This window comes from Aotus nancymaae, unplaced genomic scaffold (genome assembly GCF_030222135.1).
Source record: "Aotus nancymaae isolate 86718 unplaced genomic scaffold, 86718_ANA_hifiasm-v0.15.2.pri h1tg000010l, whole genome shotgun sequence".
Lineage (NCBI taxonomy): Eukaryota > Metazoa > Chordata > Mammalia > Primates > Aotidae > Aotus > Aotus nancymaae.
Genome location: NW_026988421.1, coordinates 38,328,674 through 38,356,034, shown reverse-complemented (window position 1 = coordinate 38,356,034; position 27,361 = coordinate 38,328,674). Strand labels below are relative to the sequence as shown.

Genomic DNA, 27,361 nt, shown 5'->3' with positions numbered 1-27,361 from the left:
CATCTCTACTAAAAATACAAAAATTAACTGGGTGCGGTGATGTGCACCTGAAATCCCAGCTACTCAGGAGCCTAAAGCAGGAGAATCGCTTGAACCTGGGAGGTGGAGGATGCAGTGAGCCGAGATCGTGCCACTGTTCTCCAGCCTGGGTGACAGAGCAAGACTCTATCTCCAAAAAAAAAAAAAAAAAAAAAAAGAAAGAAAGTAGTTTGTGGTTTGTGAGGCATCTTTATCTCTTCCATGATATAAGGAGTTGGTCTGTTATTAATCACCAAAACTCAGAGCCACAACAATAATTGTGGTTTGGACTCTTCACAGTACACTGATACTGGCATCTCATTTCGACATTTTGACCACATAGCTCCCTAACAAATAGGTCAGACAATTTCTAGGAGTTGAGATGCTATCTATCATTCTCAAGTGCTGGAGAAGAAGAGATGCCTTCCCTGCATCTTCTGGAGATAGTAGAGAGAAAGGAACCTAATAGCTAATCAGAGTCTTTAGCCTTAGTAAGACTTCTATATCCTGGGTATCCCTGGGGGCTTCAGTCAGCCCTCTGTCAAGCCTCAGGGCAAAAAGCTGTAACTTTCACATTCAGACTTTTCCTCCCATTTCCTAGACATGAATCGTTTCTAAGTAGAAATAGAAAATATTTGTCAAAATAGTCAGGATTCTTCCTAGGCAGGAAGCCAAAAGCAACCCTGGGAAATTCTTTCACGTCCTCCCTGGATGCTCCAGGTCCACCCTCAGGCTTATGAAATAGTCCAGGTACAAAAAGGACACTCCTGCCACCTGCACCATGCTGCAGAGCCTATCTAACACAAGGAAACGACAGGCTTTACAACCCCTTTGGGACCTTCAGTTACTGATGAACAATTTGAACACAGCATTCAGTATACTGTTTCAAAAGGCACTCAGAGCAGAAACAGAACATGCATAAACTGCCCCATGAAAATGGTTATGTTTATCTTTGCACTGTATTTGATTTAATAAAGCTATTATCAATTAAATGTTATACCCAGAAGACTCAAGTCAACACCTTCTCTCTAAAGGCTTTTCTGACTGCCTCAGAAACATCTGACTAGTCTGCCCTTTGAGCTCTCTCCCCATCACAACAACTCCCTATAATACTTTTATCAGAGCATCTGTGGCTCCTTAGGTCACTTACTGGTCATATGTCTATTTCCCTCCATTGTACTCTAAGATCCTCTAAGGCTGAAACCATATATTTGTGTGGATCCCAACTGCCCAGCACAGTGCCTAACCATTAGTGAGTGCTCTGTGCAAGTTTGGTGTGTAAACAACTGTTTTCCTGAGGGGCAGACACTGGTGTCACAAAACATGTTCACCACCTGCTCTTCTACAGCTCCCAGATCACTCTCTTCACTCCACTGAGAGCCACCTTCCAGAGGTAAGGAAATAGGATCTATTTTGTCACCAGTGGATGCCCAAGGGCTTGGGCTTAATGAGTGCAATTTCTGATGCCACTAGGTGAGACTCAGTCAATGATCAGAATTACCTAGTGGTCATCACTGTTGATGCTGCTACATCACACAAAAAGCATATAAATGATGGCCGATTCCCTTTTGAAAGAAAAAAGAAATCACCAGCACTTTTGAGCACTTATATTGCACTACTGTGCTAGGCATTTTACACAGTCACAAACAGCACCACACTATATGCTTTAAAAATTATCCCTGCTTTAGAGATAAGGAAGCTAAGGATCAGAAGAGTGAAGTCATCTCGGAACTGAACTCCAGGTTTATAAAACCCAAAGTCTGCATGTACTCTTTCCATTACAATCAAGTTGTGTGCCTGCAAGGCTCAGTCACAGCTTCCAGACAGGCTCCTGGACAAGTCAACGTGAGCTCACTACCAGTGAGCAATTAACCACTCTTTTTTTCTCCAAACTTTTTATGCCCATTTGCAATGCATCAAGAAATGATCAATGGAGATTTGTTGGACATACTAACTAGCAGTTAGCAAAGCTCGAGAAAAACAAGTTAGCAGTGAAACTAGCACCATATTCCTCTATTTTAACTTTCAGGTTCACAGTCTCAGGCAATCTTGTACTCCATCCAGACAACTTTGTCTAATGTCTACATAAATGTGAACTTTCAGCTCCATGGTACAGGGACAAGGATGTTGTTACAGGCATGCTGATTACTAAAACTCTTGAGAGGAATGTACACATAAAAAGTTCAGGTTACCGAAGTTTTTCCTGGGAAGAAGACTATTCTTTGAAAGAGCTTCATGGAATACTAATTATACAGGAATCTGCACAAGTATCATCCCCAAAGCAGGTATGTAAAATGCTGGATTAAACAATTTTACACAAATTTATATATTGTAAGACTTCTCAGAACCTTAATATATCAATGTTTCCCAAATGAATTTGGATAAGGAAACCTTAATTAAAAGATAAAATGGATATACAATACACAAAGTAAGTGCTCAAAAAATTATACCTATTATCATTAAGGGAAACTTTTGTCAACAATCCTCTGAAGAGATTAGTCTTTGATGGGACAAGTATTGTTCAGAACACATTCTGGAAAACACTAAATATTATCCCTTAAGGGATGGCATTGACTATGTTGTCCACTAGCTACCATTTAGTACAATGGAAATGCAACATTTTTTAGACCTCCCTGGAAAAAAAAAATACAGCTTCCAAAGATTCAAGCACTAAGAAACTCTGGACCAATTTGCAGATTCAGAGACCCAAGGCAAAAAAAAAAAAAAAAAAAATCAAATTTATTATCAATAGGAGATACTTCTCTCACTTTGGAAAATAAATTCCTTCTTTGAAGAAATTCGTATGATGGAAAGTGTCCAAACCATGATTTCTTTTCTTTTCTTTTCTTTTTTTAGAGACAGAATCTCACTATTGCCTAGGCTGGAGTGCACTAGTGTGATCACAGCTCACTGCAGCCTCGGACTCCTGATCTCAAGCAATCCTCCTGCCTCAGCATCCCAAAATGCTGAGATTATAAGTGAGAGCCACCATGCTCAGCCTCAAACTACAATTAAGACCAAGAATTCAAGAAACAAATAAATAAATCAAGATCAGAAATGCTAAAGATTTCCGAGGTGGGATATAACACACATGATGATATGGCTTAGCCATGAATTCTAAGATGGACATACAAAACCAGATTCAAATGGGCCAAGATAAAATTATAGTTATGTCTTAGGAGGTACTAGGTGAAGAATGAAATACCCTTAGTAAATACATCACAAATGAAGGACTGAGGCAATCAAGGTGCTCTATATCTATAACTTAGTCTCTATCTATTTTGCCCAATTCTATTTATCTCTATTACCTTTCATGTATTTGTACTCCATCTAACCAACCTAAATATTCTCTATTCATGTCACACCATTTCCCATTTCTGTGTCCATGTTTTTGCCTTTCCCTGAAATTTCTATTCCCTACACTTCCACCCTTCTCTTGGCCAACTCCACATTCTCCTCATCCTTCAAGCCTAATTCAAATGACACTTCATCCAAGTTTTCTCTCATCATTCTAGGTATAGATGAACTCTCCAAAGTACATAATCTGTATCTTACTCTCTTGTTTTATCTTTGTTAATTTGGCAAATATTTGATAACCTTTTATGTGCTAGGTTCTATAGACACTGTGTATTTATATACTTGTTTTGTGGATTTTTTTGTTTGTTTTGTTTTGTTTGAGACTGAGTCCTGCTCTGTCTCCCAGGCTGGAGTTCAGTGGCCCGATCTCAGCTCACCACAACCTTCACCTCCCAGGTTCAAACAATTCTCCTGCCTCAGACCCAGGGAACTAGGATTACAGGTGCCTGCCACCAAGCCTGGCTAATTTTTATATTTTTATATATATATATATATTTTTGAGACAGAGTTTCGCTCTTGTTACGCAGGCTGGAGTGCAATGGCGTGATCTCGGCTCACCGCAACCTCTGCCTCCTGGGTTCAGGCAATTCTCCTGCCTCAGCCTCCTGAGTAGCTGGGATTACAGGCACGCGCCACCATGCCCAGCTAAATTTTTGTATTTTTAGTAGAGACGGGGTTTCACCATGTTGACCAGGATGGTCTCGATCTCTTGACCCCGTGATCCACCCGCCTCGGCCTCCCAAAGTGCTGGGATTACAGGTGTGAGCCACCACGCCTGGCCAATTTTTATATTTTTATTTATTTATTTATTTTTGAGATGGAGTTTCGCTCTTGTTACCCAGGCTGGAGTGCAATGTCGCAATCTCGGCTCACCACAACCTCCACCTCGCAGGTTCAAGCAATTCTCCTGCCTCAGCCTCCTGAGTAGCTAGGATTACAGGCATGTGCCATCACACCCGGCTAATTTTTTTAGTTTTTTAGTAGAGACGGGGTTTCATCATGTTATTAGCCAGGCTGGTCTTAAGCTCCTGACCTCGTGATCCACCTGCCTCAGCCTCCCAAAGTGCTGGGATTACAGGCATGAACCATCGTGCCCAGCCTATATTTTTATTTTATTATTTATTTATTTATTTTTGATATGGAGTCTCACTCTGTCACCCAGGCTGGAGTGCAATGGTGCAATGTTGGCTCACTGCAACCTCTGAGGCCTCCTAGGTTCAGACAATTCTTGTGCCTCAGCCTCCCAAGGAGCTGGGATTACAGGCACCTACCACCATGCCCAGCTAATTTTTGTATTTTTAGTAGAGGTGGGGTTTCACCATTTTGGCCAGGCTGGTCTTGAACTCCTGACATCAAGTGATCCGCCAGCCTCGGCCTCCCAAAGTGCTGGGATTACAGGCACAAGCCACTGTGCCCAGCCTATACTTGTTTTATCTATGCATTATACTATTAACTTTTTTTTTTTTTGGCTATTCCCTCATTACCATTTAATTAACTTTTGGACACAAGATTTTATGTCAACTCATAGGAGGTTCTGATTCATAGTAACCAGTACTGTGCCTTGACCATGGTAGGTACTCAAACATAGTCTGAAGAAAGGCACACCATTTTAAAAAGACAGTTCTATATGAGGCTGGAGATACAGCCACAATAACAGGTATCATTCACCATACATGATGAGGTGATCAGGGAAGGATTCATGAAAGAGATGGTATTTGTGAGGAGTCTTGAAATAAGGGTAGGAATTAGAAACTGAGATGGGAGGTGTGGTGGCTTATGCCTGTAATCTCAGCACTTTGGTAGGCAAAGGTGGGTGGATCACTTGAGGTCAGGAGTTTGAGACCAACCTGGCCAACACGGTGAAACCCCGTCTCTACTAAAAATACAAAAATTAGCCAGGTGTGGTGACGCATGCCTGTAATCTCAGCTACCTGGGAGGTTGAGGTAGGAGAACTGCTTGAACCCAGAAGGTGGAAATTGCAGTGTGCCGAGATCACACCATTGCACTCCAGCCTAGGCAACAGAGCAAGACTCTGTCTCGAAAAAGAAAAAAAGAAATTGAGATGAGAGCATACATATTTCAGTTTGGTTAAAATACAGGGTTCAGAAGGAAAGCAGAAAAAGGCAAAGTTGGAAAAAAATTGAAGCTAGACTGGGAAGGTCTTAAGTCACTGGCAAAAGGATCTGGACTCCTTTTGTAACAAAAGAGGAGTGACTGAAAAGTGCTACAGATCTCACTGATAAATAAACAGGGGGAAGAAAAGACCAGAATGATAGACAGATGGAACAGAATTAAAAACTAAAAAATTAAATTGGCCTTTATTTCCAAATTCCTTTTTCTTACCATTCTTTTCCATTTTTGTTTTTCAAGGGTTAAGTGGATAACCATATTACCTGAGCAGTAACATAAAGAATGGATCCCCACATAAGCACACTTTAGTTTGGTAATATGGTTTTAAAATTTATAGCAAAATCTCTGTCATATTTCAAGATATAGAGAAATTGTGATTGTGCTATAAATCATAAGGAACAGGAAGCAGGAAAGTCCTCTGATACTCCTTTCAAGGTGTTTGCTATCCCATATCTCTGGCCAACATGTTCTAGAACCTTAAATATCTCCTTCCCCATCTTCTTTTCAAGATTACTCTTTTTCAGCCCTATCTCTGCTAGACTCGTTAGGTCTAGCAGACCTAACCTGAACTCGTCAGGTTCAATCTATTCATATATCCAAAAAGTAGAGTCACTCTGATGAGAGAGGCCACTGTGCACAATGTCTGCCTTTTTCACTGGAACCCTTGCACATGGACACAGCTGTCTTCTGATATGTCCAGGACACCTGAGCTACAAAACTCCTCTTACTAGAGAAGGAAAAAAAACCCACAGATCTAGAAGCTCGGCAATACCTCCTCCTGCTCTTGCCAATTTGTCTTCCCATTCTTTGGAACTGAGGAATCAGTTAATCAGACCATAAATACAGTTCCTTGTGCAATCTTTCAGGACCAGACCTATACACAGAATAGTCTGAGTTGAGTCATTTAATAAAAGGTAGTCATTGACCAAAAATATCTCCCTAATATAACCTGAAATCCCCAAATTTGGAATTCATTTGAGTTAAAAAAACAAACATGATCCTGGACAAGATAGGTGAAAGGGGACCTCAATATCAGGTTCTGCATTAGAAAAACAATTTGATTAATCTGTTCCAAAGGTAATAGGAGTTTGAGGGGAAACAATGAGAAAGAAAGGCAAAGGGTAGAAAATCCGCAGGGTCATTTTGGAACATGGTGTATTTCCAAGAAGAAATCCAGGGAGGGTCAGAAAGAACAAACGAGGGCATTGGGATCCTGAAAAGTAGGAAATAAAGGCTACCCAAGCCAAAAGCTGGGAGTAAGGAAGAGCTATAGCTCAAAAACGTTTGGTGAATGAGCTCCAAAGGTTGATTTTGCCTTGAGCTATTGCCAAGGTCCTCATTTACTTCCGAAAGTTCAACACAGTTCTTACTTTTTTTCCCTTCATGGGAGCATGCACAATGAGGTGGAATATACCAGAACCTTGGTAGGGACATATGAATAAATGAGTCTGGGAGTGGTAGATGTGGAACTAAAACCAAGAAAGAGAAGGTTTTAAAAATAGAGCCAAAAGAGTGGAACCCAAAACAGGATCCAGTTCATTAAAATTTCAGGGTACTTTTAAGTTTCCTATCCTCAGTTTTACTCAAACTGTTTATGCTGGAAATTCTGAGTATCCCTGGGTCAAAGAAATGTGTGACTGGCAGTCGCCATTCAGAATTCACCAAGCTACAATAAACTGCTGCACTTGAGCCCAGAAAAATGAAAACTGTAATAAGGCAGAATTTGCCAAAACACAAACAGTGAAAGTTAGTTTCCCGAAAACATAATTCTACTAATTATTTTCAAATGTCCTTCAATCCAAGAGTAATACATGTGTTTCGAGTGAAAACACTCAAGAGTAATGGCACTGTCACCACACCACCTCCATCTGATCCTACTGCTGCTCACTCCCTGCTCAAGAGACATCCTGTCCAGCTGAAGTCTTGTCCCACAGGGCATATTATTCTCCTTCCCTACAGAGCCAGTGACATTCTTCCAAGATCTATAAGCTCTGTGTGCTCTAATCTAGCTCTAGCTTCTTAACCTACATGGACATAACTACCTCAATGTGTACCACCATCCCTCTGCCTTTTTATGTAGAAAAATATATTTCTAATCCTCTCCTACAGTGTGTGACCTTAAACCTTCCTAGCTCACTCCTCCTACATTTTTCCAACTGACATGCCAGTAGCGGAGGCTCTCTAGAGGTTGAGAATCTACCTCTCAGATATCTGACCCTACCAAACTGGGTACAGATTTTGTGTGTGTGTGTGTGTGTGTGTGTATGTGGACGGGGGGCTTGTTTCTTCCTTGGGTACAGACTTTCTAAACTCATACTACTCCAAAATTTGGCAACAGACCCCAAATTTGAAAATTACACTGGCACTTTCATACTGGCTAAAATCTTTGCCTCTTTTTCTGCATCATTTGCTTACTCTTCAATGAATACTCTCAATATCCCCATTCTTTAGTAGTTCTCTCTTCTGCTCTAAATGCTGCAGTCTCACTCTTATAGGTGGCCACATCCCAACATCATTTTTTGGCAACCAATTGTAAACTCTGTTTTCAAGATGTCATCATCCTCCTCAACAGATACTGCCATGTAGCTGAGTTTTAATCTTGCTCTATTGAATCCTATGTAGGACTGATAACATTAGCCAGTTAAATTTGTGTAAGTATCTGACCTCTACCAGATGCTTTCACATTCATTTGCCTCTCAACAACCCAGAGAAGAATGATTACTCTTCCCATTCTCCAGGTGAGGAAACCACAGTTCAGCAAGGATTCGATGACTTATTCAAAGCCAAGCAGATATTTAAATGCAAGAGTCAACACTCAAACTTCAATCCAACTATTTCCCCATGCACATTTCTGAAAAGGTAAGTGCTGCTAAGTAGGCCCCACACCTCTGGTGCTAGTCATACAGAAGCCACTGCAGGCCCTGTGGTATATGTAGCTTTGGTCTCTTGCCCACTCTGTGTCGTATTTTTGCTCTATTTGCCACACCTAGCACCAAGTCTTGACACACAAACTCACCTCCACCCCACCGTTGCCAACTTCCCACAGATCTCTACTTCTGTCACATAAACGAAGTTCTTTTATTCTGCTCTGAACATGATCTTGCCCCTTCTCCACTGATATCTCTTCTGCTGGAGAAAGGACACAATCTTCCTCCCTTATCCAGGGACTTACTCACTCATAGTCTGGCTCAGAAGCCACAAACTCTTCACCAGGAACTCTGTATTATAGTTTTAGCTTCATGTTCTCTGCCCTTTCCCTCTCCTGCTCTGTTGAAACTATCCATTTTAGAGTGCAAGTGCCTGACCCAGACACTTTATTTAACTAGCTGTGGGTACTACCCAACACAATGCCTTGCATTCAGAGACATATAAACATCAACAATTATGACCTTTTTCAAAAATAAACTCCTGTCCTTGATCTGACATAATGATGGAAAACAGCTGCCAAACCGCTAAGAGCATTATTTACCTCAATTCAGAATTTCTGAATAGGAATGAGCTTAAAAGAGCTGTAAAGTGAAAGACAAGGGGATATTTGTTTACACACAGTCCCAAAGGTATAAAATGAAACACTGAGTAATTTGTTATTAGCTTCCCATCACCATCAAAGTCCAACTCTACTGCATAGCTGGGTCAAGCTGGTTAAGAGGATCCTAGTCAACAGCATTTCCATTATCAGAAGGAGGAGGTCAGCTATTCCATTCGCATATGTGCTCTGGAAAAGCAACAGCTGGCTGTGTATTACTTACTGGCTTATCCTTGATGGTGGGGCTTGACACACACAGGTACAGTTTCCCATCTTCTTCTAGGCAGGCATCTATCAAAGCTTGTACTGAGCTTTCCTCCTGGAACAGCAGAAAAGCATAGCCTTCGGGAGAGCAAAAACAAAAGGGTGGAAGAATCAGTACATTAAATTCCAACTACCGATCACAAATTATCTGTTGTTTCATTTTGGCAAATTCTTACTAAAATCTAAGAACTTCAATTGGGACAAAGGGACTTTGTCCAGAAACTACATTAGGTGCTCATTGATATTACCTTGTTTAATTTTTACTATTACAGGAGCAAGTTTAGAACACATCTATGGAATTTCCACTAAATACATCTGGTTATTCTTTTTTTTTGAGACGGAGTCTTGCTTTTTCACCAGGCTGGAGTACAGTGGCACAATCTCAGCTCACTGCAACCTCCGTCTCCCAGATTCAAGCAACTCCCCTGCCTCAGTCTCCTGAGTAGCTGGGACTACAGGCACCACCAAGCCCGGCTAATTTTTTTTTTTTTGTATTTTAGTAGAGACGGGGTTTCACCATTGCCAGGATGGTCTTGATCTCCTGACCTCATGACCTGCCCGCCTCAGCCTCCCAAAATGCTGGTATTACAGGCATGAGCCACTGCACCTGGCCATCTGGTTATTCTTAATGAGGGCAGTAGACTCACCATTGGCCTTAGCCACAACTAACAAGTAGCCAAGAAATAAGCACCACTTGCTTTCCAATTTCTACCAAGCTCTAAGCTGGCTACATGTTACAGGGATAAACCTCAAAAATATTATGCCAAGTGAAAGAAGCCAGACAAATTACGTCCAGAACAAGCAAATCTATCAAGACAAAAAAAAAGTAGATTGGTGGCTGCCTAGGACAGGGAGACTGGAGGGAATAGGCACTGAGTTTCTTTTTGGGATGAGAAATTTTCTAAAATTGATTGTGGTGATAATTGCACAACTCTGTAAACATGCTGAAAACCACTGACACGTACATGTCAAATTGGCGAATTGTATGGTATGTGAATGATATTTCAACAAAGCTGTTTTTTAAAAGGCCAACAATAAGCTGGTGTGCTTTTGCATGCTATTACTGATGACAGTGCTCTGCTCCTCTAAGGGGTAGCCTCTTGGCAGAGTACCATAGGTCTAGAAAAACAGACTGTAGGTCTAGAAAAACAGGCACTAGCCGCAGGATTTCCACAGACATAGCCAGTTTTGTTCAGTTTAATCCCATAAGATTTATTGAGTAACTGATACAAGTGGGACATAGCTATGATTTATGAGAATACTAAAATGAGCAAGACCAGGTTCCCTTTTTTTTTGAGATGGAGTCTTACTCTGTCACCTGATTTCAGTGCAGTGACACAATCTCCGTGGTACAGTCTAGGCTACTGCAACCTTTGTCTCCTGGGTTCAAGTGATTCAGCCTCCTAAGTAGCTGGGATTACAGGCGCCTGCCACCACATCCAGCTAATTTTTGTATTTTTAGTAGAGACGGGGTTTCACCATGTTGGTCAGGCTGGTCTCAAACTCCTGACCTCAAGTGATCGCCTGCCTCGGCCTCCCAAAGTGCTGGGATTACAAGAGTGAGCTACCATGCCCGGCCCTAGGTTCCTCTTGTAAAGAAACCTAAGAAGTAGATGAAATGAACATTTAGACAATTAACCACTCACTACAAAGTTGAGGGAGAAAAGTGGGGACAAAATGTGCCACTGGAATCCTGCGGAGCAATGGCCCAACTTGGGAGTATCAGCAAAGACTTTAAAGAAAACAACAGATATTCAAGGGGCCACTTGTGGCACTTGTGGCCACACTGACATTCATAAACGGCGACTGAGCAAAGGCCCATCATGAACTAGTCTAAGCCTTCAACTTCTCTACAACCCTGCTTGCTTTGCTAAATCTCTCAGCTGTCATTTCTCAACTCTTAACTTTGCTACTAACCTCAAAGGAAACCATCATCAACACTGTTCTTCTCTGGTACATTGCATATCAGAAGAATGTAAATGGTGGAGAAGGATAAGAATCCCTACATACTGGCCAGGCGGGGTGGCTCACACCTATAATCCCAGCACTTTGGGAGGCAGAGGGGGGTGGATCACTTGATATCAGGAGTTCAAGACCAGCCTGGCCAACATGGTGAAATCCCTGTCTCTACTAAAAACACAAAAATTAGCCAGGCATGGTGGCAGGTGCTATAATCCACGCTACTCAGGAGGCTAAGGCAGGAGAATCACATAAACCTATGAGGTGGAGGTTTCAGTGTGCTGACATTGTGCCACTGCACTCCAGTCTGGGCAACAGAGTGAGAGTTCATCTCAAAAAAAGAATCCCCACACACGAAGATTCTCACACATCAGAGGTGTTTAATTCATAATCAACTAGCTAAGAATATAGCTCTCTGAACATGTAATGACAGTGGCAATGGAAAATGGCTATTCTTTTTTAGCCTTTTCTCCAGCTCCCCATCTACTATACACATCATCCAAGCAAATACAGCCGAAAAAAAAGACCAGCCACCCCAGCATAGCAGGCAGAAACTAAACACAGGAGAAGGCACCAAACTGAATGGGCAGCCATGTAGCTACAAGAGAGAGACTGCCAAGGTTTTAGGACCCAGAACTGTTTTCTGGGCTTTGGTCTCAGGCTGCATAGGCCAGAGGATTCTGTTGGTGGCTAGTCAGGAAAAATAAAATCTGACTGCAAAATTAGAAAAGATAATATATCATATCTTCATATCCTCTTTTGCAAACAGTATTGAACTATCACCAGGTGTCAGGGCATCTTAAAAATTCAGTGTTTTCACTTAATATGAGAACATTAATTCTACTTGCTAAAGGTGATATTAGAGATAAGTGAGTTAAAAAGTACAAATATCACAAAGAGAAGGTCTTAGCAGGTTTTTTCAAACCTCCTGCCCACCCTCTGCAATCTTCCACATCAAATCCAATTTTGAGTTAACTGTGGGCATCCAAAGAAAGGGTGGTTGTCTCCCTATAGCAACTGAGTAGCTACCACAAAAGTATGCAGATTTTCACTTAGGCCTATCTCACAGCCATAAATATCTACATTGGGAAAAGAGAGAATAAAAACAACTGGGAGCCACAAGTAAAAGCGTGCTACAAATACTATTACCAAGAGAAATATCTACAAACAACTTCTCCTTTCCCAGGAAATGGCCCAAAACAGTCTACCAATTCTTCAGGATGACTCTTTTACTATAAATAATCTTGTGTCAAAAAAATTACCTTTACTCTGAGGTAACCGGAGTCATGCAATATAATGGCAATATTTTCTCAGCACTGTAGATAAGAGATATGGCTGAACTCCCCCAACCCCCAAAATCTGGGCTGTAGTTCAACAATTTCTTTCAACTCTACTTTCTACTTTAAGCCTTCCAACCAAACAGAGTTCACCAGAAACACCTAAAATCACTCTTGAAAACAACTTTATATCTTGACCTGCTAAAATACCTTCTGATAGTTCAAGGTCAAGTAAACCCAGATGACAACAGAAGTCAGAGGATTTTTTTTTAAAACAGAGTCTTGGCCTGTTGCCCAGGCTGGAGTGAAATGCAGTGGTGTGATCTCCACTCACTGCAACCTCCGCCTCCTGAGTTCAAGTGATTCTCCTCCCTCAGCGTCCTGAGTAGCTGGGATTACAGGCACTCACCACAACACTTGGCTAATTTTTGTATTTCAGTAGAGACAAGATTTCACGATTTGGCCAGGTTGGTCTCAAACTCCTGACCTCAGGTGATTCGCCCGCCTTAGCCTCCCAAAGTGCTGGAATTACAGGCATAAGCCACCATGCCTGGCCCGAAATCAGAGAATTTTTAAAAATAAGGAAGAATCGGCTGGGCACAGTGGCTATGCCTATAATCCCAGCACTTTGGGAGGCTGAAGTGGGTGGATCACCTGAGGTCGGGAGTTTGAGACCAGACAGCCTGACCAACATGGAGAAACCCCGCCTCTACTAAAAAATACAAAATTAGCCAGGCATGGCAGCACATGCCTGTAATCCAAGCTACTCGGGAGGTTGAGGCAGGAGAATCGCTTGAACCCAGGAGATGGAGGTTGCAGTGAGCCGAGATCACACCATTGCACTCCAGCCTGGACAACAAGAGTGAAACTTCTTCTCAAAAAAAAAAAAAAAAAAAAAAATCAGGAAGCATCTTTCAAACACATTTCCCTTTTGATCTTGAGAAATTTAAAGTCAAAGTAAACAAAGTAGAAAACGATCCCTTCAAGAATAACAAGGTCAATGTGAGGTGGAAATTCAATCAATGATTTACTGTAAGATAAATTGCAAATGGTACTATGAAGTGTTCTGGACTAGGAGACAGAAGGTCTAGATTTGGGTACAAGTTCTAACATTTACTAACTGTGTGGTAATAACACCTAATAGTTATCATTTGTTGAGATTTACTATGAACCAAACATTGTTCTAAGTGTACATTAACTCATTTCATCTTCACACATATCCTGTGTGGTAGGCCCTGTTTTTTTGTTTTGTTTTGTTTTGTTTTGAGACGGAGTCTTGCTCTGTTGTCAGGATAGGCCAGAGTGCAGCAGCACAATCTCGGCTCACTGCAACCTCCGCCTCCCAGGTTCAAGCCTTTCTCCTGCCTCAGCCTCCCGAGTAGCTGAGACTACAAGTGTGTGCCACCACACCCAGCTAATTTTTGTATTTGTAGTAGAGACGGGGTTTCACCATGTTGGCCAGGATGGTCTCAAGCTCCTGACCTCGTGATCCGCCTGCCTCGGCCTCCCAAAGTGCTGGGATTACAGGCATTAGGCATTGTGCCTGGCTGGTAGGCCCTATTTTAATTCTGCTTTATGTTTAAGGAAATTACACAGAGTAATTAAGTGATTCGTTCAAGATCACCCAGTAAGTGGTGGAACCATGAACTTGAATATTAATATTTCTGAATCTTGGCTGTCTTCTCTGTCAAATGAAGAAACCAAATATTTGTCCCAATTACCTTACAGAGGTGTAGCTTGTAAGATAATGTATATAAAGGTGTTTTGTACACTAGAGAGTCATGTAAGTCTTGATTTTTCTTTTACTGCATTTTCAATTATTTCCGTAACAGGTAAAATTAAAGTTGAGTTTTTGCATATGGTCTCATTATAAAAATTAGAATTCAAATTAATGATATGCACTTTCTATTTTGCATTTGCAAGCATTTAGTGAATAAAGAGAAGTAACCTAGATACTGAAGAAAAGCCTTAATTAAAGTTACTTGAATGACAGGCTGAATATTACTGCAAACAAACAATAAAGTGTCTGAATATCTGCTTTCATATATCATTAGCCATTTCCACCACAAGAGTGTCAGATGTAATATTATTTTCTGATTTTAGTACATTTTTAAAATAAAAGCCAATTATGCCTATAAACAGAGCTTCTCTATCTATTAGTCTGAAAGGTATTTAAAAAAAAAAAAAACACTTGGCCAAAAAATTATCAGCTTCCTCTGTTCTCTTGCCCTCTGACCCAGAAACAGATAATATGATTATAAAACTCTTCCATTGTCTCTAGTGGATTCCAAAGGAAGAAAATGGAAAGAGAAAAAAAAAGAAAAAAAAGAAAACAACTCTTCCAGTTTCAGAAATGGTAACCTAAGGAGTATGTGGGGGCTTTAGTGATGTGGCGAGCTATGGGAGGTCCTCAGCTCCCAGCCAGTCTATGAGAGCAGACAGGGCTCTGGAGGGAACAGGAGGAGCTCCTGGTCACTGTCACCATCACAACCTCGGGTTCTAGGTAGAATGGATAGCTGAAAATTCCTTGCTTTCCCACTGATGCCAAACAGGTTGGAGAAGAAGGGCAGAACACCAAGGGATTTTTTTTTTCTTTCAACAATCCTAAATTGACCAATGCAATTTTCTGGGAGAAAAAGGAACATCAAGGTTGGGGGATGAACTTAATTAGAATAATTCCATTTCATTTGGCCAGGTGTGTGAAGTGTAAATTTAATTTAAAGATTTTTATTTTATTTATTGAGATGGAGTCTTACTCTGTTGCCCAGGCTGGAGTGCAGTGGTGCAATCTCTTTCACTGTAACCTCTGCCCCTACAGGTTCAAGCGATTCTCCAGTTTCCCTAGTAGCTGGGACTACAGGTGTGTGCCACCATACCCAGATAATTTTTTGTATTTTTAGGTAGAGATGGGGTTTCACCGTGTTAGCCAGGCTGGTCTTGATCTCCTGACCTTGTGATCTGCCCGCCTCAGCCTCACAAAGTGCTGGGATTACAGTGTGAGTCACCGCGCCTGGCCAAGATTTTTTTTTCAATACCTGAGAACACATTAAGTATAACCTCCAAAATGATCTTGGCTATCTTTCAAAAACAAAGCTTCCTGATCTCTTAAATACATAAATTTTCACGTTATAATTTTTTAATACTTGATCCCTAGTACAAATAACAATCATCAACAACTGTACTACCACAACTATCATGTACTAAATGCTCACAATATTCTAGGCACTTTGCTAATAAATATTTTACATGTTAGCTCATTTCATCCTCACAGTAACTCTATGAGGTGAACACAATTGTTATTATTACCATTTTACAGATGAGGAAAATGAAGCTCCAAGAGGTTAAGGGAATTCTCAAATTGAAACCTAGAAATGAAATCTGTAATTAAAACCTAGATCAGTTTCCAGAGCCCATTAATTTATACCATCTTATCTAAAAATGGTAAGATAAACTTTTCAATATCACTAATAAAGAACTTGCCTTTAAAATGTCCTTGTGACAGTGACCATGTAATAGTGTTTTAATAGCAATAAGTAGTCACCATGTGCTTTAGTCTTATAATTTAAGGCCTATGCAGACATAATTGCTCTAAAGCACACAAAAACAATATTAAGGGTTATTCTCTAAAACAATGGGCATGGACTCTTCTAATGATATAAAAGACAAAAAGCCTAGGGAACTGTATGAAGTAAAGAAGATTAAAGAGCTATAACAATGAAATGCAGAACCCAAGATGGCTGCACTCTTGCTGAGACATGTTGGTCATCATTGCCTCCGAGTCCACTTTTGCCCGAAGCTCTGTGTCAGAAATGCTGTTCCTTTGGGAACCACAGCCAAAGAAGAGATGGAGCAGTTCTGAAATAAGAACACAGGCTCAAACCATCCCGTCTGAACACATCACTATCTACAGTTGGTCTCTTCCCATGGTAATGTCCATCTGCCACCGTGGCACTGGCATTGCTTTGAGTGCAGGGGTCTCTCTTTTTGGCATATTGGCCCTGTTACTCCCTGGGAACTTTTAGTCTTATATGGAACTCGTGAAGTCCCCGTGTCTGGGGCCAGCACTGATCCATGCAGCTAAGTGTGCACTTGTCTTCCCTCTCATGTATCATACCTGGAATGGGATCTGCCACTTTATGTGGGACCTAGGAAAAAGCATGAAGATTTCCCAGCTATACCAGTCTGGAGGTCCTGGTTCTTACTGTGTTGTCCTCTGTAGGGCTAGCAGTCATGTGAAGAACAGAGGTTCCCAGGATCATCTTCCTGTACATTATTACATTCACCCATCTTTCTGTTTGTCACTTTTATCTCCAGCCTGGGAAAAGTTCTCCTTATTTGCTTAGATCCTTTTGTGCTTTCAGATCCCCTTGGAGCAGTAGAGTACCTTGTAGACCATAATAGTGAAAAAGGGTGTAGTTTTCCCATTGTTTTTAAAGATGAGGTGGCTGCAAAAACTCCCCTTTTTTGCCCACAGCTTACCTACTCTGGGCCTGGAAGCAGTTATTCCCTTACCATACTGGGCTTTGATTTGTGCTGAGGGTCAGCTTTTGGCTCCTTCTTCCTGAGACAGTGGAAACAATGCCAACTCTGTGGCTTCTGCCCTGGGGACCAGGGGTGAAGCTTTGAGTGCCACTGCCTATGTGTTGCTGGCTTAAACAGCAATTTTGTTCACTGGTGAGAGCCCAGGCCATTAACACCTATGTAGTGTTATTGAAAGAAGAGAGGTGGAGGTGGAAAGGAATTAGTCTATGCCAGCTAGAGGGAGATAAAGAGCACTAGTTAGTTCTTGGAGCAGCTGCTTTGAGGAGAAACTATATAGCTTTTGACACAAGAGGAAGATCCAGAAAATTATCATTGAACATATTAAAGGTTATTTCTTTCTCTTGCATTTCCATAAAAGCCTCTTAATTTTATGGTTTCTTATCCAAGTTATGTACCATTTTTTTTCTGAAACTGAATTAAAATATTCTTAAAAAAAAAACCTAAATGCAAGTTGTTATATCTCTTGAGTGGACTGTGAATTTTTAAAAATGCTCTAAAGGACATTATTGAAACAATCTGGATATTTCTTGTTCTCAGGAGAAATGTGCTAAAGTATTTAGGAATGAGGTCTACAACTTGCTCTTTTTTTTTTTTTTTTTTTGAGACAGAGTCTCACTCTATTGCCCAGGTTGGAGTGCAGTGGTGCAATCTCAGCTCACCGTAACCTCCGCCTCCCAGGTTCAAGTGATTCTCCTGCCTCAGCCTCCTGAGTAGCTGGGATTACAGGCAAGTACCACCACATTCGGCTAATTTTTGTATTTTTAGTAGAGACAAGGTTTTGCCATGTTGGCCAAGCTGGTCTCAAACGCCTAACCTCAGGTGATCCTCCCGCCTCAGCCTCCCAAAGTGCTGGGATTACAGGTGTGAGCCACTGTGCCCAGCCTACACTTACCTTAAATGGGCTACTGGGGAAATATATAAAGAGACAGAGACAGAGAGAGAACATGCATGTACAAATGTGGCAAAATGTTAATAACTGGTGAATCTAGAAGAAAGCTATATAGGTGCTCACTGTATTATTCTTAGAGCTTTTTTTTGGTAGGTTTGACATTTTTCAAAATAAAAATTTGTGGAAAAAAAACCCTACAAGGTCTCCTATTCTAGAAAGAGGTGTGTGTGTGTGTGTGTGTGTGTGTGTGTGTGTGTGTGTGTGTGTGTGTGTGTGTGCGCGCGCGCGCGCGCGCATTTTAAAAAGAAACACCAGTTCTTCAAATCAGCCAATACTATCAGTGATGTGTATGTTTCAAGTGCTGACTAAAATGGAAAAAAAATTCAGCTTGTGGAGCTGTGCCCTGAACCACTTCAGCTTTCATAAAATGCAGACCAAAGAATGGCTGGTTTCAGACTGAGACCAACCCTAGAAGGAAAGGTCCATGGCCTGGACAGATAGGAAGCTCTCGCCTCTCACAAAATCAGGTTTCCTATTACCAGTGACCTTCCTAGAGAGACCTAAAGGGCACTGCTCTAGCCAGAGCTTCCCAAGTTTAGACTTTCTTTGGCACAGGCAGTCTGTTCTAAACACTCTCTGACCTTGGCTTTCAGGTCAGAGGACTTACCTGGTTTGCCTCAGGTGACTTTTTTTGAACTCAATTCAAGAATACCAAAAAGATTTAAGAGGTGCCAGGTATGATGCTAAGTACTAATGTTACAAAAATGAATAAGCCAAAGAAGAACCCTGACCCAGAAAAAGTCAGACTGTAAATAAATAACCAATAAGCAACATTAAAAGTAGTACGTTGGGGTTATGTCCTACAGGACACTGGCGAGAAAAAAATGGAGCAGATTTGCCCAAACATCAGGGAAAACCATAGAGCAAAGGCCATATCTGAGTCAGAGGCTGATTACTTTTCCAGAAAGCAAGTGCATTCCAAGTTCAGGAAGGTGCACAGGCCAAGGCATGGAAAAGCCAAAGGGTCAGCTCACTTGGAGAACAGTGAGCACAGTTCATTAGTTAGAGGATTGAGAGTGGTGGGTGGGAAGAGTTGAAGCAGCTCATCAATCCCTGCCTGCAGCTAGAGAACACTGTAGGTTTCTGAACTGGATCTCTAATTCATTTTCCTCTTGAATGAGGATACCTCATCTCCAAGATTCACTCAACACTTATTAGGTAACCTACACACTGCAGGGGAATACTATCATGAGCAAATTCTTGTTCTTAAGGAATTTATATACTAGCATTAGAAGATCATAAGGAATAAATACACAGAGAACTCTAACTTAGGAACAATGCATTAAGGATCCTAAGAAGTATTTTTGTAAACATATTTTTAAAAGTTGGACAGCACAGAAAGAAGTAAGATCACTTTCAGAGAAGACATGAATAGAGAAATCAGGAAAGGCTTTCTACAGGTGGCAGCACAGGGGCCAGACCTTGATGGTATGACATAGGTGAAAACACTGAAGACACGGAGGAAACATTCCAAGGGGAACAACTAACCTAAGTTAAAATGTAGAGGTTGGCCAGGTGCAGTGGCTCACGCCTGTAATCTCAGCACTTTGGGAGACTGAGGTGGGCGGATCACAAGGTCAGGAGTTTGAGACCAGCCTGGCTAACATGGTGAAACCCATATCTACTAAAAATACAAAAATCAGCCAGGCATGGTGGCGGGTGTCTATAATCCCAGCTACTCAGGAAGCTGAGGCAGGAAAATCGCTTGAATCTGGGAGGCAGAGGTTGCAGTGAGCTGAGACAATGCCACTGTACTCCAGCCTGGGTGACAGAGTGAGACTCTGTCTCAAAAAAAAAAAAAAAAAAAAAAATATGTAGAGGTAGCTCTGCAGATAGATACAGCCTAAATGCATGGATTCCCAAACATTCCCCTTAGATTCAGAACAAACATGTTTCTTTAACAATATTTACTGTGTAGGACTAAGACTTGATTCTAGCCTGTTTTGTGTTTTCTGTGACATTAGTAACTTTTTTGTGGGTTTATTGCTTGGTGGCAGGGGTGGGAATAGTTGGGAATGGGCAAAAAAAATAAGCTAGCAGAGTAGAACCACCTCAGAGTTGAAAACTGGTCATCTTCCTGTGTTCTTAGTAAAGTCTTGCAGTCCAGGGCAGTGACCTGGGTTATTTGGACTTAAAATCTGTTTATGTAATCACACGTTCTCTATATAAAGAGGTCCTTGTGAAGTCTGCCAATCTGTCAGTTCTAGTCATAGTCAGTTCAAACAAGCACCTGACCAAGGAAACGGAGACCACACTGGGGGTGTGGGAGAGAACTGGTCAAACTAGTTGGGTAATTTTATTATTATTGAGCATGACATTTCCATCACAGGCAAGGACACTAAGATTATTTAACACCTAAAAAGCCTAAGTATTGTGTTGGTGCTTATACACACTGGCCTCACATAATCCTCTAAACAACCCAACAAGTAGTATTAACTCAAATAAGTAAACTGAGGCTGAAAGGTTAAATTACTTGCTCAATGTCATATAGCTAGTCAATGATGGTGCCCACACCTGAGTCCACAAACCTAGCTTTTGCCCCACTGTTTGTTGCTCTCCCTCAGTCAGCAAACAACTGAGGAACTCTGTTTCAATCCAGGTGATGCTCTCCTATAGACAGATGAAGCTTTAGTCTGGCCTTGTGCACACACTGCCTGAGCTTTGATAGTGTAATTTCTTCTCCTCCCTGGACTTTAACATTCCTCCAATCAGTTCTTAATGATGTTTCCAGTGAGTTTTTTCTGTGCCACCCTTCTCAAGACTAAAGTGGATCCATTGTCTTTTGAAAAACAACCCAGGTCTCTGGCTCAGTTTTCAAAAAATTTCACCAGACCCTCCCAGCTGGCTTCTCATTCCTAACTCTTCAATTAATATATCCTCTCTTGGTCTTACCTGCTCATAGCCTTAGCCCTATCTAACTACTGTCAGCAAGTCCCAGCCCAAGCTATATCCTCTTCTAAAACATCCTCTCTGCCTCAGTCTGCCAGATTTGCACCTTCCATTTCAGTTCCTAAAGTCTATTTTTTCCTCAAAAAGTTCTCATCAGGAGGAGTTATGGCTTCTCTGAACTAAAAAAGCAACTCCCCCATCCCATCACCTCTGCCTGGGCATAGCACAGTGTGTACTGATGTGACCTTGAACAAGATGTTTCTGTTATTTTTGTGGCTGCTCAAGCTTTGTCCTGTGGCCTATATATTCTTAATGACTTCCTTCTGTACAGTCCCTCAAACTATAAATGCTTTGAAAGTGAAGTCTAACTTTATAGTTCATCTTCAATACAATGCTGAAGAGAAAAGCATTTATAAAAGTGTAAAGTGAGAGTGTGCTAAGCTTTTAAAAGCAAAGATAGATGAACTCCATCTGTCAAAACAGAACAGAACAAAACAAAAAGCCCACACTTGCTATCACACAATACAGTTTCCATGTTTTTACAAGAAAATCCTTCCTGGGTATGAAAACCACAATCAAGTAAAATATTAAAATATAGGATTCATAAATCACTAGAGTGAGCACTATAAGCCAGGACCTGATTTTTTTTTTAAAGAAGACAGAATGTTACTCAAAAGATGACAAACTTACCTGAATTGGACCTTAGAAATTAATTTTATAATTATAAAAAAGAAAAAGAAAAAAAGATGACAAACTGCAAAAGGTTAAATGCAGGCTAAAACCCTTGGCTTCTCAACTTGATCAGTTTACGTAACTCAGAAGGTGGAAAAACTTGGAATCGGGCCTAAAACAACACTGACTTATTTCCATTCAAGTTATGCTACAAGGGAAAAAATGTGAAGTTTGAAAACTTTCCTTTCCAAAGCCAGATTTAGACACGTTGAAGGAAAAAGAAATAAATGCTACACTGCAGCCCACTGCAGCTCCACAATGGCCTGTTTTTGCCCATTCAAAGTAGATTCCTTTTCCTTGTTCCTCAAACATTTTCTCCTTAGCTAGCTGGCTTGTGTTCAATCTGAATAGTATGTGGCCTGGCTTGTGCCAGGTTCACAAACCATGCTGGTATTGCAAAAACTTCCACAACTACATGACCTTGGTCAAGAGGACCAGAGGACAAGCCAGCCTAGCCAGTGCAGAGGACATACATGATCACCAGCAGAAATAGCCATTCAGGAATACACACTTTTCTAAAAGTGGGCAGGAATCAGTGCACAAGGGTTTGGTCACTCTTATATAAAGCTGCGTGCCTATTACTATTTCTTTTCATCTGGACCCTGTGCCCCTAGACTGCTGAAGCTAACACTGTGAGCTGCCCCAGTAAGCTGAGAATGACAGCCTCTTCCATTCCACTGCCAGCATCACTGGCTTCTGAACACAGTTTCAGAGCCACATGGCCAAACTCCTATACAACATCTGTAGCTGGCTGCCATCATTGCCTTTGCCCAAGAGGCCTCAACAGTGGTAGCATAGCTGTATTCATTGCAGATGCTACCTCCTTTCCCTGGGCTCATATTCTCTGTCCCCACTATGAGAGGTGAGGCTATTGCAGCATCAGGATCAGCTCTTACTGCAGAACAAGGGGTAGAAGGTTCAGGGTGGATAGGCATTTTTTGGTAGTTCCAGTGACAGCAACTTTGGACATGGGATATTCTCCCAGTGAGCAATGAGGGAGGTTATGCTATCTATCATCAAGCTTGTCCATCTTATCTTCCTAGTGGCCACATTCACGGCTGCATACTAAAGGAAACAACTTTTTTTTTTTTTTTTTTTAAGTCAGGGTCTTACTTGGTTGCCCAGGCTGGAGTGTAGTATGGCACAATCTCGGCTTACTGCAGCCTTTATCACCCCAGGCTCAGGTGATCCTCCCACCTCAGCCTCCCAAGAAGCTGGGACTACAGGCACATGTCACCATGCCTAGCTAACTTTTTTATGTTTTGTAGAGATGGCATTTCACCATGTTGCCCAGACTGATCTTGAACCCCTGGGCTCAAGTGATCTACCTGCCTCAGCCTCCCAAAGTACTTGGATTACAGGCATGAGCCACTGCACCTGGCTCTAGAACTTCTTTTATTAAGTAATCAAGGATTCTAGGGCCCTATCATTAGGATGACCTATGTCATAGCTAGGTGTTAAAAGATGAACTGGGTCAAACAAATTCCCTCTCTGGAATTCAACTAAAAATATGAAAACTATTCAAACTGAGTCAAGATAATGGTGGGAGATTGCAATGGATAATTAGTAGCCTTCATTGTTTAAATCCCTGCAGCTTGCCATACCCTGGTACAGCCTCCATGATACCTGGTTATATTACAGTTCCTGTTCGTAGACTCCCCTTGTCACTCATAACCACACCCCTGATTTAAGGTAGCACAAAAGGACTTACCATTCTTGCAGTCAAAGAACTCAACTACCAAGTAGTTCATTCATGTCCAGAAATAGTATGGCATTATCCAGGAGGCAGAATTCCACGGTTAAGTTATGGCTAAAGGGCAGCTCAGACCTACAGCCCCAGTATACACCACCTCTTTGGAAATACTACAGCTATGTGAGTATGACAAATAAAATACAAAGGCTCAGGAAAAAGTCAAGGACCACTTTTGTTTTCAAATGTTAAAATATATCTTGGGTCATATAGCTTAAGTTACTAATTTTAATATAAAATCCAGCCTTGCAAATAGCAGCATAATCTATCAGATTATGTAGCTTAAACCTGTCTTCCTTTTCCACAAATCATACACAGCAGCAAAACAAATAAAAATAACTTTATTATCCACCAGGTAAAATAGTATAAAATATTGGTCTGTCAGGTTCAAGTCTGTCTAATAAAAGCTGTATGTTCTTATGAAAAGATACTTCACCTCTTTCAGTCTTAGTTTAAAATAAAGGTTGAAAAAAAGCTCAATATCACTGATCATTAGAGAAATGCAAATCAAAACCACAATAAGATACGATCTCACACTAGTCAGAATGGCTATTATTAAAAAGTCAAAAAACAACAGGTGCTGGCAAGGTTGCACAGAAAAAGGAACGCTTATACACTGCTGGTGGGAGTATAAAATTAGTTCAACCACTGTGGAAAACAGTGTGGAAATTCCTCAAAGACCTAAAAACAACTACCATTTGACCAAGCAAACCTATTACTGGGTATGTACCCATAGGAACATAAATCGCCTGTCATAAAGACACATGCACATGTATGTTCACTGCAGCACTATTCACAATAGCCAAGACATGGAATCAACCTAAATGCCTATCAATGATAGACTAGATAAAGAAAATATGGTACATATACACCATGTAATAGTACACAGTCATTTAAAAGAACAAGATCTTGTCCTCTGCAGGAACATGGATGGAGCTGAAGGCTATTATTCTTAGCGAAGTAGTGAAAAGAAAACCAAATACTGCATGTTCTCACTTATACGTAGAAGCTAAATGATGAGAACACATGGACACATAGAGGGGAACAATAGACACAGGGGCCTATCACAGGGTGGAGGGTGGGAAGAGGAAGAGGATCAGGAAAAATAACTAATTGGTTATTTAGTGTGTTCTGATAGCCATTGTTACTTCTTTGAGTCTTTACATCTCCTCCTGCTACATTTTAAAGCATTTTTATAGTGTGTAATTTGGCCTAATAAAGCAATTTTATGGCAAAAAAAAAATAATACTAGGCTTAATACCTAGGGGACCAAATAATCTGTATAACTAACCCCTATGACCTATATAATAAAAAGACTGGAAGGAGATAGAAAAATGATGATGGTTGGTTCTGCTGGGATGGCAGGATTATTCTTGCTTACAAAATAACATGTTCAATGAGAACCAGATTGCTTTGTTTTGGTTCTACTTCATTATAATATTAAGGTCTAGAATTAGAATAACAATAGAAAATACTGGGATCAGGTAACTCAGAAGAGGGCTTTCATATCTACTCTCTCTGGGAGAGTCAATCAATTTAAGAGAAAAAAAAATCCTTCTTCTTGAAGGCTCCTTCTTTCATTTTTCTTCTACCTCACAACATCCCTGTTGGGCATGGTAGCTCACACCTATAATCTCAACACTTTGGGAGGCTGAAGTGAGAGGATTGCTTGAGCCCAGGAGGTCAAGGCTGCGGTGAGCCATGATTGTACCACTGCACTTCAGCCTGGATGACAGAGCGTGGCCCTGTCTCCAAACAAAAAAACACATTACAGCCACACTTCCTTCATTTCTCCAAAGGCACTAAAGCCTTTTTCATACTTAGTTCCCCTGGTATGATAGTCCTCTGCTTGAAATTTGCTTCCCTACACATTCTAACTAACCCCTCAATTTTCAGGTCTGCTTAAATGCCATTTTCTCAAACAAGCTTTCTCAATACTCCCAATCTAAATACCCCCTTTTTAGTCTTCTTCTGCACTCTATTTTTCCTTCAGAGAACTTACGGTTTGCAATCATGTTTACTTTTGTGACTATCTGATTAATTTCTTACCTCCCCCATAGGGCTCTAAGTTTGTGAGGTTCAGGATCAAATCATGAAAACAGACATTGTGACTTTTATGCCCTCCTTCGCCTTCGATGGTCTCAGTGGTGTTCTGAAGCATTTCCTTACTCATGGCCTACAGACAAACTGAACCGTAAGGCTCTGTATATCCTCAATGGGTGATTAAATGTCTTAATGAACCTTGTGCTGGAAGAGCTGCAGTCTGCATGGCCTCCCACTCTTCTGGCTCAAAAACATACAACCAGACAGTCCAAGTAACTGGCCACCTGGCCATTCTTTCCCTATGTGGATTTTTTTTTTTTTTTTCATCAAATGAGGTCTATCTATGTGGATTTTAAGCTCTCAACAATCCACTGAAAATGGTCATGGTTTTACAAACCCTACTTCAAATCTGCACCAAGGTAAACTTGCTAGATGAACAGATGATTCTGTCTATTTCATTACATATACACTATCTGAGAGAAAGTCTGAAGGGCTCAATAGTGGCTGGTTCATGTTTTCCTTTCTATTTACACATAAGCCTAATACAGCCAAACAAACTGTACCTAACAGCCAATGTGAAGTGACCTAAGAAAAAGTGTAATCAGCAAGAGGGGGCATTATTAACAAGGCACTGAACAATTTGACGTGAACAACAGAGATATTCCTAACATTTTAAGCAATGAGCATGGATTCTCAAAGCTAGTTCAATCTTGGAATAACATCAAATTTCTTTAGGCTCTCCCAAAATAGGTCAACCTTCAGACTTTAGCTGAGAGCAAGACACAACAGGAGCCAATAGTCTAATAATTATTTCTCCCTGACCTCAATCACCAAGAAGGCAATCTGCTCTCTGAGGATGCAAGCCTGAGAACCAGAATCAGGAGATCAGATTCTCTTCTTGGCATAGCTCTCACTGGTCCATCTCAACACTTATCCTCAGCTATAAAATGAGAGCACCAGCACTATGTACTATAGTTCTATATTTAATGCTATTATATTGGACTGTACCAACAGCTATCTATGGAGGCTGTAGAGGTGCTGGTGCTAAACTCTATACTGCTCTGACCAACCCTCACATTCTCTTCAATTCTCAGTTAACAATTTAAGTAGGATGTTGTAAAATGTGGCATATACACAAAGAAGGCAGAAAAGGAGAATGGTGACCCAGAAACTATAGACATAACATATAACTGAGAAAATTAAAATATTTAGCTTGGAAAGAGAAATCGATAGTCCTTTAAGTACCAAGAATTAGATGTCACAATGATGACTTATTCCGTCTTACTTTATAAGACATCACTGACCAAGGAGTAAAGACTGCCGGGAAGCATTTGACACAATAGAGGGAAGCATTTAATAACTAATTAGGTCTACAAATAAAGGAGTTCTTCTGAAATAAACTTCCTTCTTTGTCACTGGATGTCCCAAAGCAAAATGAGCAATTTTGTGGGCTACTTTGGAGCAGGAGTCAACATACTTTTTCTGTAAAGAGATGTGGAGCAGGAGTCAACATACCTTTTCTGGAAAGAGATGTGTGTGCCATATAATTTCTTAAAGATGTAAAAAAAATCCTTAAGCTCACAGGCCAAACAAAAACAGGTAGTTTGTTGACCCTTGTTCTAGAAAAGCACTGTCTAACAGAAATGTAATATAAGTCACATATGTAATTTAAATTTTTCCAGTATCCATATTTTAAAAGGTAAAAAGAAACAGGTGAAGTTAATTTTAATATCTTATTTAATCCAATTTCTCCATAGTTATTTTAACATGCAAATAAAATTATTAATGAGATCCTCTATATTTAAAAAAAAAAAAAAACTAAGCCTTTTAAATCCAGTGTATATTTTACATGTAAAACCTATCTCAAGTCAAACTAGTCACATTTCAAGTGCTCATTAGCTACATACTGAATCAAGTAGTTCTG

The 27,361-nt window shown here is 40.7% G+C and overlaps 1 protein-coding gene and 1 pseudogene across 7 annotated transcripts in view; one reads left to right on the top strand and one right to left on the bottom strand.

Moving 5' to 3' along the window:
• The window catches only part of CPEB3 (cytoplasmic polyadenylation element binding protein 3), a 239,308-nt gene that overhangs the window by 56,368 nt on the left and 155,579 nt on the right, over positions 1-27,361 (bottom strand). For all 7 annotated transcript variants that reach the window (XM_012454773.2, XM_012454772.3, XM_012454770.2 and 4 more), the window contains one exon: positions 9,256-9,374. In XM_012454773.2, the coding sequence (XP_012310196.2) occupies positions 9,256-9,374 (119 nt within the window). The remainder of the gene's footprint in view (positions 1-9,255; positions 9,375-27,361) is intronic.
• LOC105718938 (succinate dehydrogenase cytochrome b560 subunit, mitochondrial-like) lies at positions 16,266-16,768 on the top strand (annotated as a pseudogene).